Genomic DNA, 20,438 nt, shown 5'->3' with positions numbered 1-20,438 from the left:
TCTTTTTCTTTCCCCAAGAATTTTTATTGAAGTTTTGTTCCTATAAGATATGTAACACGAACAAAAGTCATCTATAACAACAGGATAGATAACATGGTTTCTACATAAGTAAGAAGATGTACAGCTTTCTAAGCCATAACCCTCACTTCATTCAAAGCCATGCTAAAGACTAAATTCTGCCCCAAAGCCTACAAAAACTAAATAAATTCAATTAAAAAAAGAAAACTGTTTGTTCATACTAAATATACATCCTCCACCCACCACCAGGTCTCTCTTGTTGGTGCTTACTCTCACTTTGCATCATATCTACATTCTCAGTTGTGAGGGACTTTGTCTAACTTATTTATTCTTTGTACCACACCTAGCATATCTCTGAGCATGATACAAATAATAATTGGCAGAAGGTGCTTCTTCAGATCATAAGAAGAGCCAATGTGTTGTAACTATGCATTGGGAGATATCTAAAGTAATGGGTTGGGGAGGGATGGCATCAGACGGTAATGGCTTTGTCAAGAGTTCTTTACAGATCTGGGCTGGATTTCAGTGAGTCATCTGGAGATGAACGACTCTCTATCCTCTTACTCATTCTCTGGGCCAACCAGTTCTCCACTTCATCACTGATCCAATTCATTGATATACTGTTCTGAAATCTATATTATTAAAACCACTAACCTCTGCACACTGATGTATCCAAAGGGATACCCAAAGTAGGTATGTGCAATATCTATTCTCTGAAGAAAAACCTTTGCTCTCATTCATTCAGCTTTCCAGCATTAAAATATTTTATTATAGTGTTTGGCCCATAAACTCTGAGCTAATGTGACATTTAAACTCCACTTTAGCCCCAGTCTGAAATTTCACTGCACTCAGTAATGACAATTTCCTTTTAATTGGTCATCCAGATGCTGCGCGAGTTCAATTATTTCAAAATAGCCCTGCCATTGGTCTTCTCTTCTGGATGTCTGACTCATGTTACTCCATTCTGAAGCCTTGATATTGGCTTTTGGTCCATGTCTGTAATGAAAGCAAGATTGTTTATTACATCAATGGAAATAAGACTCTGTTAGATTCTTGGACAGCATGAGATCGCCCTGAACAGTAGGACACTCTCCAAAATACACCCTTCAATATCTGTCCAGACTAACTGCTCATGGGGAAAAATGGTTTGTATGTGAACATAGTCCCATTTCCTTGTTCTGTCTAGGAAGATAGGGAAGGCTGTTCTGCTCATACTTTGCATAACCTTGGTTCTAAATTATTCTTTGTAGAGGAACATAGGAATTTATAGACTGGATAAGGTCAGTAGCCCATCTAGTCCAGGGTCCTGCTAGTGTCTAATGTATGTTGAATCAGAGGAAAGTGTAACTCCTGCCAAAAATGCTCCTAGAAAATTATGCAATGCTGTCCATTAGTTTGAGGGGATGGAATTTTTTTCTGACACCACAAGGGCAATTAAATTATTTCCTGAAGCATGAAATGTAATTACTCTTATCCAAGGCATAGGACTAGGAATTGTGAATTCCAGAATACTCATCCCATCTTTGCCATCAACCTTCTATGCCTCATTTTCTTACATGTAAAATGAGGATAATACTTGCTTACTTCCATAGAGGAGTTGTCAGGAATCATTGGCTGATGTCTGTACAGTACTCTGAAGATGTCAGAGGTTATAGAAATGAAGTGTGGCTCTAGTAGTCTTGGCTTACATACCGCCAGCAATTTGTTGCAGTCTGTTTACAGAATTCAGTTTGATCTCTGTGTTTGTTTCATTAAAGCAAATCTAACCAGTAAATGGGAGGAAGAGTGCAAGAGGAGGTGGAGCTGAAGAGCCCTCATGCATTAGAGAAACACACTAAAATCTCATGAATTTGAAAAAAATATTTTCTCATAACCAAAGAAGGAGGCAATCACACTTGGCCAACATAACACATTTGCTAGACATGTATGTACTCTGCTTAGTGCAGCACAATACTGAATTTGTATAAACTGGAATGCTCATAGACAAAGACCTTGTATGGGAGTCTTGAAATATTCCTCAAGGACGTTTTCTAGAAATACCTTCCCTTTAGTGAAATCTGTTCCATTCCAATGGCACCAAACTATTTTCTTGAAAATCAGTTTGTTCCTCATCTGAACAACCACTATTATCCCTCTGGCCTCTCATTCTCTCCCTGATTTCTCTTTTCTTGTTGTTCTCATCTTAACTCCAGATCTGATCCACTGCCCATTGAAGTCCATTAAAATATTCCTAATTACTTCAATGAGAGTTAAACTCTGAGGCTCTATTTGTTCAGTTACTCATGTGATTAAGTCTCTGCAGTAGTGAGGCCATAGTTTGTAAACTCTCCAGAGCAAGGAGACTGTTTTGTAGAGTTCCAGGTGCTGTGTAGGTAATTTTAATAAAAATAATTAGTGTAATCTCTCTGGCAGGGATTCTTCATCAGCCTCTCAAGAAAGGGGTAAACTCCATGAAAAAAGGAGTGAAAAAAGGCCCTATACAATTGAATAGAGAAGGATAGTTCTCCTACAGGTGAACTTTGTTTGTTTTGTGTCATCATATAGAATTTACAAAAAAAATTCTGTATTTACTATATAATCATTTGGGATGGTTCACAAACCCTATGGAAGGGACGTCATTCTCTATTAAATTCTGTGGGCTTAACTGTGAGCCCTCCTCCCTAGCCATGCAAGGCTGGGGTGTAAGGATCCCCCACAACATGAGAGCATACATGGGGAAGGAAAGCAGCTACTGCCAGACTGCTGAACCCCTTTCCTTGCATGTAGGTGACTATAGGCAATAGTCTAATGTGACAACTCCAAAGGGATGGTTCAGATTATTTCCTCCTTGCCACAAGCAAGGAAATATTAGATTGCAACTCAGTCACAATCTTGTTCATGCCCAGTTTCTAAAGCAAAGGAGCTATGCACTAGGCCTGGATTGTAAACCAGGAGCAAAGAGTATAGAGTAATTTCTGTCGGGCCCTATTATATTTCTGTAGAACCCTAGTAGTTTAATCTCTATAAAAATAATATAGGACTTCTCCTTGAAGGAACAAAAGCAAGGATATCTCTGCAGCCATCCCTTCAGTTTTGTGGCAGAATTTTAACAGAGGTCTCCTAGAAGGTTCCAAGAACCCCTTCCAGCACATCCCTTAGCAAAAAGTCCTGTAGAATTTAATAGGGCTAACAAAAGATTCCTATGGAAACTAATGGTCTGAACCAATGCCTGTTAAAGTCAGTGGGAATCTTTCCATTGACTTTTTTGGGCTTTGGATCAGGGCCTAAGCAGGGCTCTATAGATAATATTCTAAAAATTATGGTATCTAGAAGACAGCAGGATTCCTGCTATAGAATCCTATAGGATGGCTTAAATTCTCTACAAAATGTTATCACCTGCTATTAAATCCTATATTAAATTGGTATCACTATCCATTATGACTTTTTTTTAAATGTAAAAGGTTGATGGAACAGGGGCTAGTGAGACAAGTCGTTTTAACTGAAACATAGTGAAATAAATGCCCATTTTCCTCCTTTCCTTATCCAAGTGTTCTCCAAATGGAAGAGTTCGATACACTATTTCTGATTTGCATAGGAGGGAGTCCTTCTGTGTTAATGCTGCATCTGTAGGCAGCAATATATTACTAACTGCCTCTTTAGAAAATAGCTCTTTTCCAAAAATAGCTAACCAATGTACAGGTTCTTGTATTTTAAGTAGTTTTAAGATCAATTCATTGAAATAAATGTAATGCGGATCATTTAAAATAATCTCAGGGCAATGCAGGGTAACATTAGCATACAGTTTGAGCTAATGGGAAAAATGTCTACAGAATTTTCTGTGGTTCATTCATATTATTTTTTCTTTCCTGGAATTTTAAGAGGAATCACTTGCAATTATTTTTCATTTTCTTTCAGCTGCAGCCCAAATAGATCTAATTTGTTCATACCTAATGCAGTATCTGTTGGCAGACACAGCTTGACTTGAGTGTGGAGGATTATTGACTGCTATAAACCACTTTTGTTCATGGAACCATGTGTTGGAAGGGCATAGTTAATCTCTTTCCCAAATTCCCCTAGTAGAAGGTGGGAAGAAAAATCTCTTTAGTGATCCTGGTGAGAATTTTGTCTTTTTAATCCTCTCCTTAACAAGATATCATTTTTAAGTAGCAAGTTTTAACTTTTTCAAAGTACCTTCATGATGCTGTATGTGTGTTTTGATTTGAAATACTCTAACTGCAGGTATTGTTGTTGCGTTTAATTTTACAGCTCTCAAAAGTGTGCAGAACAGTTTAACAAAACAAAACCAAAGAAAAAGAAATGGGTGAAGTCCCTGTCCTGAAAATCATAGGTTCTATTAATAGGCATGACATAATAGGCTAAAAAACAAGAGTGGGGGTTGAGGTGAGGAAGGACATGGGTTTCAGAAATAAGATTCTGCTGATATTCAGTTTAGCTGTGGAGATTTTTATTTTTTTTAGAAATTTTTGTTTATTTTGTGGTCAAGGTAGAAGAGTTGAGCCATAAGCAGAGATCTGAGGCCTTGATTCAGGGAGGCACTTAAACTTGTGCTTCTCACTTAAACATTTAAGCACATGCTTAAGTGCTTTCCTCAATAGGGATGCTATCCTGGATAATGACAAAGTTGTGACTTGCCAGACCCAAACTGGAAGGGCATTCTGGGTGAAACTCATCCACTTCAAACGGCCAGTACAAGGACGATGCAACACTTAAGCCCCTTTTTTGAGGGCATAAGTAGTGACATGGGCTATGTGCTGGCTTTCTGAAAAAGAGTGAATTTCACCCTTCATGCACAGAAGTCTTGGGAAGAGTCACGAAGTGATTGTGCAAGAAGAGCAGATATATGCGGGATTGAGGATAAAATCATTGATAGAGTTCAGTATTTTATTACACCTCCAAACTGAGGGACAGATACCCCAACAAACCAGTGTGTGCACATACATCTGGGGCAGGGATTATCAAAATTCTCTAACCATGCAGTCAGCCTGGCATATGTAGGGCATGCATTTTTTAGCTTGAGATTCCATTCCTGGCTCTAGCTGATCATTTTTTCAGAACAACTCTGCCTCCCAGAAAGTATCGTGACTGCTTGCCCTCAAACAGCCTGATGCTGATGTTATCCAAAGAAGCAAGCAAAATGACATTTAATGCACTAGTCATAATTAATGAGTAATGTACCTCCCCAAATTAAATACTTTGTGAACCAATTGTAGGGAGTCTAAAATTATAAATATCTCCCAAAAGTCAAGTTCTTACCAAAAAAAAAAAAATCTTACTATGTCCACTGAAACTGATGCTGTGTATAAGCAAAACTAGTGCTTGGGAGCTAAAAAAGAGCTGGATTGTAAGTGTGAGGTTTGGGGACAGTTGGGATTGTGGGAATGCTTAGGATAGTTTGGGGGGTGACCATAAAGACTTAACGCTGTGGTTGGTGCTGTGCAACCAATGCCATGAAAGTGCCCAGCATTCTTTTCCCAGGCCTGTTCTCTTCTTCCTAAAGAGTGTAGAGGAGGCAGTGTGTTTGGCTTATGTGGAGGACTGAGGTTCTCTTTTAGTCCTGCAGTGATCCTTCTGGCTATGGAAAACCGGCACTAATGAACTCTAAGGGAGTGGAGTCCAGTCCAGCCCTTCTACAAGTACTTGCTCCTCTCAAACTGTGACATGGGCCTAGGTGGCAGAGTTTGGATCTGGGTCTGAAGTTTTCCAAAGTTTGAGAATATTTGGATCAAGGGTTTTGCTCTACTCAAATTCTTGGGCAATGTCAGAAAATCATGACACTCTTAATCTGCATGTTGAGCTCTTGTGTATATTCTAAATATTAAAACCATTGAAGCAAATTCATCCCTGGTGTAACTCTAACGACTCTACTGGAATTACAAAAGTGTTGAATTTGGCCCCACTGTGTCTAAGGAGGGATAGCAGTCATTGCTCAATGTCAGTCTTGCTTGGCCATCTTTGAGCAACAATGTTCAGAGCCCAAGCCTGGACCAGGACTTGGGATTGTTCCCAATGCAATAGCGGGACAGGGAGAGGGAGCCACTGTCCTGTGAACAGTGCCGTCATTCAGATTAGAAGACATTAAATTGTGGTCTCTTCTGCTATTTGATATGTGTCAAGGTAGACACTAAAGAGCTCATAGGATAAAGATTAGGGAGATACTCCTGGTGCCCTCTCTTGATAAAACAGGCTTTAATACTCATTGCTGCATGTGAGTTATTGCTGTGTGCCCAGCAGCTGAGGCCTTTGTCCATACAGCTGTAGACTTGCCAGTATTGAATTCATTGTTTTGTAAAGCACTTCAGAGGATATCCTTCAAATAAAAGGTGTTATGTGAATCTGCATCTTGTTTTACTGTATCCTGTTTGTAGGAGCGGAGAGAGTTACATGTCCAACAGTTACTGAGCATGACTCCACCTTGGATATTTCCCCTCTTCTTGCCTAAATAATAGTTTAAGCCCCTTACTGCTACCTTGATAAAATGATTTCTAAAGTGTCACAAAAATATAGGCTGCTGTAATAGAAATGTAAATAGTTAACCTACCAGCGGATATAAATTACCCTACAGCATAGCCTGCTGCAGGTTAAGGGTGGGGGTGAAGGTTATTTGTTTGGGATTTTTTTTTTTAGATTTTAGAGCGAATGTAGTGCTGTAAAAACATACCAGTGTGATAGATCTGGAGCCTGATGTCTCGCCTGTATTTATAGAACAACTACACTGTGGACAGTGAATCTTCTCCCATTCTGATCCGCCAACGTTCCTTTATAACGATCCACTTCTAGGCATGAGGACAACTTCTTTCCATTGGGTCATTCACTCCTTGTTTGATGTCTCTGATAAATCTGCTAGTTACTGTCATATTTATAGTGTTTTTTGTGATGTGCCCACCTCTCTACTAGGAAGTGGACTGAGAATTACCCATTTTTTCACACAGATTACTTGAACCTCAAAAAATCCATTTCTAGGAAGTTGCACCACAAACTCTGAAGCAGTTTGTAATGAATCTGGCTTCAAGTGAGCCTGCCCTTCCCCTGTCTTGAATTCCAGTGACATAAAATACCTGCTTGGCCACGGCTCTGAAAGTTAATAAAGTTTCAGTGGTAAACTATGGGAGGCCTGAGAATTTCAAACTGAAGTTATTGCGCCAGTAACTCAGAAAAGCAATTCCTAAAACTCTTGACACATTTATCCGGAGGGTTAGCAGTAGCCCAGAAATGGAAATCATTGTTGAAGGCCACTGTGTACTTGGAATTAAAATCCATCAGTCTTTTGAAACGGTCAGGAATGTTTTTCATGACATACAGATGTTCCTGCATTTTTCAGAGTAAATTATGTCCAAAGCTGGTTCACCCTGCTTGTAGAGAAATTAGTTATCTTTTAGAGATTAAAGGGACACCGGTGAGATGGCTTTAGTCTCCGTATTTTTTTTAAAAAGGGATGGGTGGGAAAAGAGGTGGTTTAAAAAACTGCATATGAATAAAAATGCTTCCATTATTTGATTTGATTTTCTTTAATTTCAGTGAACACAGAATTCATTTTGCAGGGAATAGTAGGAGGAAGGATAAGGTGTATATAGCTTTTTTTGATTTAAAAGCTGCCTTTGACTCTTTTGATTGTCACTCCTTTGGCTGTGCCTGAAAAGCTATTGGTGTACCTGGAAAGCTCCTCAATCTTCTTGTAGAAATGCATTGCCAAAGTGAGAGCTGTGACTGCTTAGATTGTAGAATGTCCAATTGGTTTGAGCACAGCAGTAGCATCTGTCCAATGTGCGTGGCTGCCCCCAAATGATCTGTTCAACCCCATTATTGACCAAACGATGGAAGCCATCACTAGCTGCATACCCGGGTGGTACTGCATGACTTCTGCATAATAGACCTGGAATATGAGAATGACATGGCTATATTTGCATCCTCATGAACTAATCTGATCAATGCCCTGAATTTATATGTGGAAGAAGCAAGTAAGCTTGGTCTTCAAGTCAACTGGTCTTCTACAATAAACTGATGAAGGTGGCTGATGGACCTCTACTCCTACCCGTCATAATTGATGGACAAGAAGTTGAATTAATCAATTCATTTGAACATCTTGGCTCTGTTGACACCAAGGAGGGAAGTTGCCTTGCTGACATGAAACATCAAATCAGCAAGGCTATGGGTGTTATGCACACTTTTGGGAGCCTGTGTAGTGTCAACACCACATATCAGCTCAGACTAAGATGTGTATCTATCAAGCAGCAGTGGCTTTTGTCCTTTTGTATGGCTCTGGGCCACCATAGGGATGCAAATACACCAGCTGGGCACTTTCAAAATGAAGCAGCAATGATGTATTGAAGGCATATGGTGGCTTCATCACATTATAAATGAGGAGGTCAGGCATCAGACCAACCAGCCTCCAGCGTCTCCCAAAGTGATGGTGTTGGCTCAGGTAGTTTGGCCATCTGCTCCATATGTCGGAGTCCATACAAATTCTCTAGCTTTATGTTTGATCCAACAAAAGCTGGATGGAGAAAACTTGCACACAGCCTTGCTGGACGGATGTCATGGCTTCAACTTTGCCCCCCTCAGCCTTAATATAGAGCAGGATGCAATCCTGGCAGGAGACTGGGCTCTCTGGAAATGGGTGATCCGAAGTGTGTACTCTACATTCCAGAAGCAGGAGAATAAATGAAGATTAGTTTGATGTAAATGTCATCTTATAGTAGAAGCCTCAAAACAAAACTACTGGGCTGGAGCATGATAACCAGAAAGTGAAACTGATCATAAACAAGAAATATAACTGACCAGTCTAGTGTCACTATTCATGCTGCGACGAGCAAAAAAGGACTTAAATGGCATTAATGCTTAAAAATAGATTTTTCTTATTTAAAAAAAAATCAGAGTTCAGTAATCTAAAGTGGTGTTAGTAAAAAGGGAAAAGAATTTAAGATGTTCTAGCAGACCCAAGACCTCCTGAGAACTTTGCAGTTGTCGTTGTGCAGCTTTCCATGGCCATCTGGAACCTTATAGTGACAATGGGGGATAGAACTCATATCTTCTTGCTCCAAAAGCACTGGCTATAACTATTGGAATTAAAGGCAAATTTATTTTAGTTATTAACAATGTAGGACCTGTGATACACAGTTAATCCATTAATCTGATTCTACACAACATGGGGCAGTGCTGCACACATGCATTATTATGAGTTCATTAAAATAAAGACTGTAACAGAGAGAGAGAGAGAGATGGTTTTATTTCCTTTTAGGGATACTGTCAAGCTGGTAATGTCTCTTGAAAAGTACATCAGCATTTGGGCAAGTTCTTATCTGGTTGCAGAATGCATGTAAATTGCGTTGTTTCTTTTCTCAAAAACATCTGCTCTGATTCTCTTTTTACTAAAGATAGATAAATTCCTGTGTCCAGCCCACTTGACAACACCATAATAACAAACCAACATGCAATGGAGCAATTCGGGATCTTGATAAGGAAACTTCTCTGTTTCAAGAGGCAGTTAGAAAAGAGCAACTGCTTCTAAACTTTCTTGCCACTGACCCCATTAAGTTAATCTGAAATAGTTATAATGTTCCTCAAAAATGCCTAATATTGCTGTTTCAAAGTGATCTAAAGAAGCACAATATGTTTTTGTTCTTTTTTTAAAAAAACAAAAACAATTGCAGCTGCAGTGTATTGGGAATTTTCTAACAGGCTTTATGGGACACCTGTTCTGATTGTCTCCAGATGACCAATTACAATAAGCTTAAAAGAAAATCTTATATGCTTTTATCCATTTTTTGTTTTGGTATCCTGGAATAATCTGTGAAAGGAGATTTAAGGAACCAGGGAAACTGGATGGCTTAGAGGCCTAAACGGCAGGGCTACAAAGTTTCTCATCTGTATTAATGGTCTGAATATGGCCAAATGGGTAGTGACCAAAAGTTACCATCATCGAGGGCACTGAACAGACTCACATGAAATGAGTTGCTGGGTCCAATCTAGCTCCTAGAGTATGGATATTCATGTCACAAAACATCCTTTGCAACTGGCATTAATTGGTGTCTTTATTGGCAACCTCTACACCAGGGGTGGGCAAACTACAGGCTGCATCCGGCCTGCCAGTCATTTTAATCTGGCCCTTGAGCTCCCACTGGGGAGCAGGATCTGGGGCTTGCCCGACTCCGGTGCTCCTGCCAGGGAGCAGGGTCAGGGGCCGATCTGCAAGGCTCCCGGAAGGAGTGGCATGTCTCCCCTATGGCTCCTACGCGTAGGGGCAGCCGGGGGCTCTACTCCGCATGCTGCCCCCGCCCCGAGCGCCGCCTCCGCAGCTCCCATTGGCCGTGGTTCTCAGCCTGTGGACAGGACAGCATGCAGAAGAGCTGCCTGGCTGCACCTTCGTGTAGGAGCCGGAACGAGGACATGCTGCTGCTGCTGGGAGTCACTTGAGTTAAGCACCACACAGAGCTTGCACCCTGACCCCCCTCCCACCCTCCAGACCCCTCAGTCCTAGCCTGAAGCACCCTCCCGCACCCAAAACCCCTCATCCCCAGCTCAACCCAGAGGCCGCACCCCTGCTGCTGCTGCCCCATCCCAGAGCCCCCTCCCACACCCTGAACTCCTCATTTCTGGCCCCACCTCAGAGCCTGCACCCCCAGCCAGAACCCTCCTGCACCCCAACCCCAATTTCGTGAGCATTCATGGTCGTCCATATAATTTCCATACCCAGATGTGGCCCTCGGTCCAAAACGTTTGCCCACCCCTGCTCTACACAGTGACCAAGGGTGTTTATACCTGTCCTATAGACATACAATGTCAGGACCAAATATGGGGTCATGTGCTAAGGTGCTGAAAGTTACATGTTAAGTAAGTGCCACGGTATCTAAGTAAGTGTAACTTTGATGCTGAGTGGCTGGGAAAGTGGGGTGCAGGAGCAAAAACAACAAGTAGAAGGGTGAGAGGTATGCATGTAAGGGGTTGGTCTTTAATTTTCTTCCAGCCTTTCAGTGAATACATTATGCCAAGATAGACTCATACTCCACTGTTCCCACTTACACTTGCTTAGCAACATGTAACTTACATTGCCTTACACATAGACTATTTGACCCATAGTCTCCAGGGCCATAGTCTAGTTAAAAGAACAAACTAAGGGAACAGTACAGACAGGGAAATGGGCCATTTTAATTTTAAAACTCATACACATTTGGAGTTCCAACCAGCCACACAGAAGCAAAATGCATTACATCAAACAGATATAAAGTCTGGGAAATACAGCTATTCAGCAAGCCCCTGAGAATAACTTATTGCCTGAATCTGTATAACAGACTTTGTTGGTGGAAGGCAGGAAGAAGTGGTATTTAGAGAAGGCGTGCATGTGTGTGACAGATTTCACAGCTCACTTTGCAAAGGAAGTTGGGCTCCTTTTAAACAGCCGCAAGACATCTGCAAGTGATGTCAGAGCTGTGAAGTGTGGCAGATGAGAGAGAGAGAGAGAACCCATCATTAGCAGATGATGTTCATATGTCATGACATCTCCGCTTTGTGGAAATTTTTTTCTTAGAGGTTTATTTTTGCAGTCGAAGGAAGCAAAGGCCAGTGGTGGGGCATCATAGGGGGACAGTATGATAAGGCATGGGTGGACCTGCTATGTTTGGACATGTGCTTCTTGTAAAATAGCCTCCTTTCTTACCACTCTTGTCCTGTGTTGTTTCCTTTTGCTTTGTGACGAGACCAGATGGGTGCTTCTGCAGAAGAGAGTTGGACACCTTAAGAAACCTTTTCGAATCTCTCTGGAATATGTTGCTAGTGGGAACAGGAGCATAGCAGCCATGGACTCCTTTGCAATGAGGAACTGCAGTGCAGGTAATGTAGAGTATTCCATTCTTTCTAACTCGTGTCTTGTTACCTTTTTAGGCAAAAAAGTTTTTGTCAGTAATACAAATCTTCTTCATATAGTAGAAAGTTCTATTGCAGCTAACTAAGTCACCCCTAAGCATTCAGTGCAGTACAAGATATTTTAGTTTTCTGGAAAGTTTAATGATAGCACTTCCATTAAATACGTATCATTAATTCAAGCACTTCACTTCAGTGTTTCACCCCAGAGGTGGCCACATTTCAATTTAGCTGTATGTATGCGGTTTGTGAGTCATGTTGGAATCCTCAGGCATTCTATGTAAATGAGGAGTATTATTAGTGGTAGTACTTAGCCTATTGGTCTTTGTGGATTTTATTAAAATATGTCTAGAAAATAAGTATTAGGAAAATTGGTGAAAGTTGATTTAAACATCTTCCTTTTTCAAACTCTCCAGGACAGAGAAATCTATTTATGACTGTACATAATTTTGGTTATTATTTGTATGGCCATGCCCAAAAGCGCAGTTATAATTAGAGCCTTGTTGTGTTAGCGCTGTACAAATACATAGTAAACTGCTATCAGTTCCAGGCAGAGCGAACCCGTGGTGCTGAACATGCAAGGTACATCCGGGCGGAATGGTCCTGCTGTGCTGCTGAATGTGTAGTACTGTATAGACTCTATATCCCAATGAAGATAATGGAGAACCGCAGCACAGCTGGTTCAAGTAGAGGACTGTGATCAGCAGTGTCAAGGTTAAAAAGAATGTGTTTTTAGGCACTGAAGAAAAAATAAGAGGGGGCTGATGCTCATTCAAACACCTAGGTGCTTCAATAATTAGTTTCAATAAGAAAAGCTACCCCATGATTTCATGACACGAAGGTAAACTGTGGCGATGTCCTTAACACAATTAATATTAACAACAAGGGGGGAGAAACACAAGCCAAAATAGGGAAAGAACAAGTTAAAGAATATTTAGATATGGTAGATGTATTGAAGTAGGTAGGGCTTGATGAAATTCATCCTAGGGTACTTTAGGAACTAGCTAAAGCAATCTTGAACCCATTAGTGGTCATCTTTAGAGAACTCCTTGACGACGGGTGAGACTGGAGAAGGGCAAACATAGTACCTATCTTTAAAAAAGGGAAATATTGGTGACCAGCTGTCTAACTTCAATACCTGGAAAGATACTGGAACAAATTATTAAATAATCTGTTTGTAAGCAGCAAGAGGGTAATAGGGTTGTTAGTAATAGCCAACATGGATTTGTCAAGTATAAATCATGCCAAACCAACCTAATTTCCCCCTTTGACAGGTTTACTAGCCTAGTGGATGGGGGAAGCTGTAAATGTGATATATCTTGATTTTAATAATGCTTTAGACACAGTCCCCCCTGACATTCCCATAAGCAAACTAGAGAAATATGGTTTAGATTAAATTACTGTAAGATTGGTGCAAAACTGGTTGAAAGACTGTGCTCCAAGAAGAAAAGGAGTACTTGTGGCACCTTAGAGACTAACAAATTTATTTGAGCATAAGCTTTCGTGCATGAGCTGTAGGTCACAAAAGCTTATGCTCAAATAAATTTGTTAGTCTCTAAGGTACCACAAATACTCCTTTTCTTTTTGCGAATACAGACTAACACGGCTGCTACTCTGAAACCTGTGCTCCAAGAGTCATTATCAGTAGTTCACTGTCAAACTGGGAGCATGCATCTAGTGAAGTCCTGCAAGGATCAGTCCTGGGTCTGATACTGTTCAATGTGTTTATTAATGACTTCAATAATAGAGTGGAGAATATACTTCTAAAATTTATGAATGATGCCAAGCTGGGAGGGGTTGAAAGCACTTTGGAGGTCATGTTTAGAATTCAAAATGAGCTTGGTCTGAAATAAACAAGATGAAATTCAACAAAGACAAGTGCAAAGTATTACATTTAAGAAGGAAAAATCAAATGCAAAACTACAAAATTGGGAATAACTGGCTAGGCAGTAGTACTGCAGAAAAGGATCGGGGGTTATAATGGATCACAAATTGAATATCAGTCAACAATGTGATGCAGCTACAAAAAATGCTAATATAATTCTGGGGGATTGTGACCTCCCCAGGATACAAACTGGACTTTTGAACAGTGGTGCCCTCTTAATTCTCCAGACTAAGGTGTCTCTCACACTGCTTTGCTAGTGAAAAGCAGCCTCTCCAGGCTTTGCTCCCATACAGCCGTCAGCATGTAAAGGCACACCCAAAGTTACATGAATGCTTTCTCAGCCAATCATGAACAGATACATGGCAACACATGCATATCCCTCAGCCCCAGCCTTGCAAGCCAGAAATGTGCTGCTTACACTGCTCAAGACCCCCTTGGACAGTGTAAGCTCATAAGTCTATCATTTTATCAAAGAAAATGAATATGCACCAGCCCCTTTTAAACTGAGCAGAGGTTCCCCCAATCACTTCAATCAAAACACACTGGTTTAGATGAAAGAATAAAGCAAGTTTATTAACTGAAGCAAGCTAGCTAGATTTTAAGTGAGGATAAGTGGTACAGCCATAAAAGGTCAGAACTGGTTACAAAAGAAATAGTCTTATTCCTAAACCTTTACCAAGCTAAGAAAAATTTTAAGTGAATAGCTTTTTTCACCAATTTGAATGTTGCAAGCAGTTCTTGGTTATTAGTACACAGGCTGGATTTGCTTCCCTGCCTGGAACCAATCTCCCCAGTTCAAAGTCTTTCACGCATTCTTGTTGCATTAGAGATGGTGGGGGGGGGGGAGGAGAGAGAGAGGTGGCCAGAGGCCTTTGTTCCCCCTTTTTATATCCTGACACTTTTTACTGGAAAAGTCCTTGCTGGGTTATGTGGTCAGGCAGTTCCATAGCATGCGTGACCTGCCGGCTGTCCTTCAGGTGAACTGTACATTTCTTGTTTACAACTCTCCTGCTGATGAATGACAAGTTAAGCAGTCAGTGGTCTCTTAGCACCTGGCTGGGTGATGGCCACCCCTTTGTTGTCTCTGAAGAGCTAGACTGTGGGTGTTCCCCAGAATTACAACCTGCTCCAGTTACAAACATATAGCAAAATCTAATATCACCATATACAATGTTGATACACACATTTTAAAAGGAAAATGATGCTCAATTGATACTCAGAAGGCATATTTTGTACAAGATTTATCATAATTTTGTAAAAGTGGTGACCATAGTAATGTGGAATGTCACAGGTATATTAACGGGCGTGACGTATGCAAGACATGGGAGGTAATTGTTCCACTGTACTCAGCATTGGTGAGGCCTCAGCCATAATACTGTGTCCAGTTCTGGGCACCATCCTTTTGGAAAGATGTAGATGAACTGGAGAGATTCTACAGGAGAGCAACAAAAATGATAAAAGGTTTACAAAACCTGTCCTATGAGGAAGGGCATATTTAGTTGTGAGAAAAGAAGTCTGAGGGGGGACCTGATAAGTCTTCAAATATAGTAAGGGCTGTTAAACAGAGGACAGTGATCAACTGTTCTTCATGTCTACTGACAGTAGGACAAGAAGTAATGGGCTTAATCTGCAGCAAGGGAGATTTAGGTTAGCTACTAGGGAAAACTTTCTAATTATAAAGATAGTTGAGCACTGGAATAGGCTTCCAAGAGAGGTTGTGGAATCCCCATCACTGGGTTTTTGAACAGCCCACATAACATGTTGCTGCCCACAATTGTAAATAGGTTGAGAACCACTGGGTTAGACAAACCCCTGTCAGGGATGGTCTAGGAGGTTTACTTGATCTTGCCTCAGCATTGGGGGCTGGACTTGATGACCTCTCAAAGTCCCTTCTAGTCCTATCTGTCTATGATTCTATGATAACCTGCTGGTACTGATTCAGATTATATTTTCACAAGCTGTCCTTTCCTGGAGCTAACAGTCCATGCAACAACTGCAAAGTAGCCTTAGCTTAGCCCTAATCAGGCAATAGAAGGCATTGTGACCCTCTGAATTATTAATATCAGTGGCAGTGGACATACAGTATTACCCAAAGGAAATATTTTCAATTGCTTTGAAGGGGGATTGATACCTTTCTTAAGGTGACTGATTTCTACCATTGGGGCTATCAATATATATTGTGAGCCAGAAGGGGAATGAATCTGCAATTATATGCATGGATTTTGAATGGCTGACTACAACCCTACTCATTAAACATACACTGTGTACTGTATACAATCCACCAGGAATAAGACCACTTGTTCTTTTTCATTTGCTTGTAATTAAGTCTTTCATAGGCAGCTTAACATTTGCTACCATATCCTCTTACTAGAGAGAAAACAGCAATGAACAGTAGAGGGTGATGACGTTGGGGCAAGGGGGAAACGGGAAAAGCAATAAGAAAGGATAAACCTAAATATAATCTTTCTGCAGCTGTTTGGATCCTATCAGCAGCTTAGGTGCTTAGATGCCACAATGACCAGTGTAGTGTGCTTTATAGATAGAAGTGTTTCGAAAATAACATTCTGAGAAAAACTATTAACAAGCAATTGTCCAATGACTTAAATGAGTCTCTTTTTCCCTAAAGAATAATTTTTTTTAAATTGCATATATTTAAACATAAAGAAACAAAAACCATTTTTAAGAAACAGTACTGAGGAAGATAAAGATCTGGATCTGAATTAGACTTAAGGTGAGGTTTGACTCAAGGTAGGGGTTTGGGTTTAATGGTAGAGAGATCTCTCAACAATTTGATCCACAAAATAAGTGATATTTTGAGAGAGATGCTTCTCCTGAGAAGTTTCTGTCATTTTAAATGTCAAATCTCAACTCACGAGACTAACACAATGGGGTTCTGGTCTATGACTAGGACTCCAAGGTGCTCTGATAATATAAATAATAATTTCTCCAATCTTGGACAAAAACATCACTAGAACTGAGATTTTGGTTGCACCTGAATTGGAAAATATCCCTTCCCATTTGAGAGCCAAATCTTCAGAACTGAAGCTGGATCTCTGAAATTTGAAGAGGTTTTGGATAGACCTGTCTGGCTCAGTCCCATCTCTGCAAATTGATGACATGGCAAGTACTTTTAAAAATAGCTTGTCTATCTCTTGTCCTAGGGATACTTTTGGTATGGAGAGCTGAAAATAAATCATAGAATATCAGGGTTGGAAGGGACCTCAGGAGGTCATCTAGTCCAACCCCCTGCTCAAAAGCAGGACCTATACCCAATTAAATCATCCCAACCAGGGCTTTGTCAAGCCTGACCTTAAAAACTTCTAAGGAAGGAGATTCCACCACCTCCCCAGGCAACACATTCCAGTGTTTCACCACCCTCCTAGTGAAAAAGTTTTTCCTAATATCCAACCTAAATCTCCCCCCCTGCAACTTGAGACCATTACTCCTTGTCCTGTCCTCTTCCACCACTGAGAATAGTCTAGAACCATCCTCTCTGGAACTACCTCTCAGGTAGTTGAAAGCAGCTATCAAATCCCCCCTCATTCTTCTCTTCTGCAGACTAAACAATCCCAGTTCCCTCAGCCTCTCCTCATAACTCATGTGTTCCAGACCCCTAATCATTTTTGTTGCCCTTCGCTGGACTCTCTCCAATTTATCCACATCCTTCTTGTAGTGTGGGGCCCAAAACTGGACACAGTACTCCAGATGAGGCCTCATCAATGACGAATAGAGGGGGATGATCATGTCCCTCGATCTGCTCGCTATGCCCCTACTTATACATCCCAAAATGCCATTGGCCTTCTTGGCAACAAGGGCACACTGCTGACTCATATCCAGCTTCTCGTCCACTGTCGCCCCTAGGTCCTTTTCCGCAGAACTGCTGCCTAGCCATTCGGTCCCTAGTCTGTAGCTGTGCATTGGGTTCTTCCGTCCTAAGTGCAGGACCCTGCACTTATCCTTATTGAACCTCATCAGATTTCTTTTGGCCCAATCCTCCAATTTGTCTAGGTCCCTCTGTATCCTATCCCTGCCCTCCAGCATATCTACCACTCCTCCCAGTTTAGTATCATCCGCAAATTTGCTGAGAGTGCAATCCACACCATCCTCCAGGTCATTTATGAAGATATTGAACAAAACCAGCCCCAGGACCGACCCCTGGGGCACTCCACTTGACACCGGCTGCCAACTAGACATGGAGCCATTGATCACTACCCGTTGAGCCCGACAATCTAGCCAACTTTCTACCCACCTTATAGTGCATTCATCCAGCCCATACTTCCTTAACTTGCTGACAAGAATACTGTGGGAGACCGTGTCAAAAGCTTTGCTAAAGTCAAGATACAATACATCCACTGCTTTCCCTTCATCCACAGAACCAGTAATCTCATCATAGAAGGCGATTAGATTAGTCAGGCATGACCTTCCCTTGGTGAATCCATGCTGACTGTTCCTGATCACTTTCCTCTCCTCTAAGTGCTTCAGGATTGATTCTTTGAGGACCTGCTCCATGATTTTTCCGGGGACTGAAGTGAGGCTTACTGGCCTGTAGTTCCCAGGATCCTCCTTCTTCTCTTTTTTAAAGATTGGCACTACATTAGCCTTTTTCCAGTCATCCGGGACTTCCCCCGTTCGCCACGAGTTTTCAAAGATAATGGCCAATGGCTCTGCAATCACAGCCGCCAGTTCCTTTAGCACTCTCGGATGCAATTCATCCGACCCCATGGACTTGTGCACGTCCATTTTTTCTAAATAGTCCCTAACCACCTCTTTCTCCACCGAGGGCTGGCCATCTATTCCCCATGTTGTGATGCCCAGCACAGCAGTCTGGGAGCTGACCTTGTTCGTGAAGACAGAGGCAAAAAAAGCATTGAGTACATTAGCTTTTTCCACATCCTCCGTCACTAAGTTGCCTCCCTCATTCATTAAGGGGCCCACACTTTCCTTGGCTTTCTTCTTGTTGCCAACATACCTGAAGAAACCCTTCTTGTTACTCTTAACATCTCTCGCTAGCTGCAGCTCCAGGTGCGATTTGGCCCTCCTAATTTCATTTCTACATGCCCGAGCAATATTTTTATACTCTTCCCTGGTCATATGTCCAACCTTCCACTTCTTGTAAGCTTCTTTTTTATGCTTAAGATCTGCTAGGATTTCACCGTTAAGCCAAGCTGGTCGCCTGCCATACTTACTATTCTTTCGACACATCGGGATGGTTTGTCCCTGTAACCTCAACAGGGATTCCTTGAAATACAGCCAGCTCTCCTGGACTCCTTTCCCCTTCATGTTAGTCCCCCAGGGGATCCTACCCATCTGTTCCCTGAGGGAGTCAAAGTCTGCTTTCCTGAAGTCCAGGGTCTGTATCCTGCTGCTTACCTTTCTTCCCTGTGTCAGGATCCTGAACTCAACCAACTCATGGTCACTGCCTCCCAGATTCCCATCCACTTTTGCTTCCCCTACTAATTCTTCCCGGTTTGTGAGCAGCAGGTCAAGAAAAGCTCCCCCCCTAGTTGGCTCCTCTAGCACTTGCACCAGGAAATTGTCCCCTACGCTTTCCAAAAACTTCCTGGATTGTCTATGCACTGCTCTATTGCTCTCCCAGCAGATATCAGGAAAATTAAAGTCACCCATGAGAACCAGGGCATGTGATCTAGTAGCTTCCGCGAGCTGCCGGAAGAAAGCCTCATCCACCTCATCCCCCTGGTCCGGTGGATAAATAAGATGATAAAGGGCAGAAAAAGAATTGAAGAAAAGAGAAACACAGACCAAATTCTGATCTGTGTTCCACTGGTGAAAAGATGGCGCAAGCCAAAAGAGTTACTCCAGCTTTGCACTAGCAGAACAGAGAACAACATTTTTACCATTGATGGGGAGAAGCAAGCAATGCAATAGTAGGTTATTAGAGTACAACCCCAGTTTTCTAAACTGATCAACTAAAACTCCTGTTTAACTAGGGTTACCAGATAGCAACTGTGAAAAAACGGGACGGGGGTGGGGAGTAATAGGTGCCTATTTAAGAAAAAGTCCCCAAAACCGGGACTGTCCCTTTAAAAACGCAACATCTGGTCACCCTATGTTTAACTCAAGTTTAATGATGTCCCACGGGATCATATTGTGTTAGTACTATGTCTTCACTGTGCTCTGGATCTCCCTACCCTCCTTCTCCTCCAGTCCTAGAACGCATTAGAAAACCACAAGCATTTTCACTTAACTGCATTTGAGGTCCTTCAAGCCTCAGAATGCAGATACTTAACTGGCTTTGTTCAAGTCACAATAACAAGGGAGAGGATAAATCTAACAGTTTGGGGGCTTTTTAAGTTTGCTATGTCATACCATCCAGAAGTGCACATAACAAATCTATGTCACTATGTCATCTTGTTGTTCTAACCTGTATTTATTACTACCACCACCACTTCTCTCATGTATCACTTCAGTCCCATTGACTTCAATTCATGAAGAGCTCTGAAGCATGTTTAAGTCTCATTGACTATAGTGAGATTTAAGCACGTGATTAAGTACTATTCCTGATTACGGATGCTTTCCTGAATCAGGGCGTCAGGTTCTGATCTAAAGCCCATAGACATCAATGGAAAGACAATGCCCATTGCTTCAGTGGCTTTTGGATCAGGTCCTGAAACTGGTAGCATTCTCCATAATAATGAATGGCTGCCATATCCTGTATTAAATA

The 20,438-nt window shown here is 41.5% G+C and overlaps 1 protein-coding gene across 1 annotated transcript in view; it reads left to right on the top strand.

The window, feature by feature from the left end:
* ALK (ALK receptor tyrosine kinase) overlaps positions 1–20,438 on the top strand; it is a 537,956-nt gene that overhangs the window by 335,874 nt on the left and 181,644 nt on the right. The window contains exon 5 of the mRNA XM_077812189.1: positions 11,714–11,841. Within this exon, the coding sequence (XP_077668315.1) occupies positions 11,714–11,841 (128 nt within the window). The remainder of the gene's footprint in view (positions 1–11,713; positions 11,842–20,438) is intronic.

This window comes from Eretmochelys imbricata, chromosome 3 (assembly GCF_965152235.1).
Source record: "Eretmochelys imbricata isolate rEreImb1 chromosome 3, rEreImb1.hap1, whole genome shotgun sequence".
NCBI lineage: Eukaryota > Metazoa > Chordata > Testudines > Cheloniidae > Eretmochelys > Eretmochelys imbricata.
This window is presented reverse-complemented; position numbering and strand designations above follow the sequence as displayed.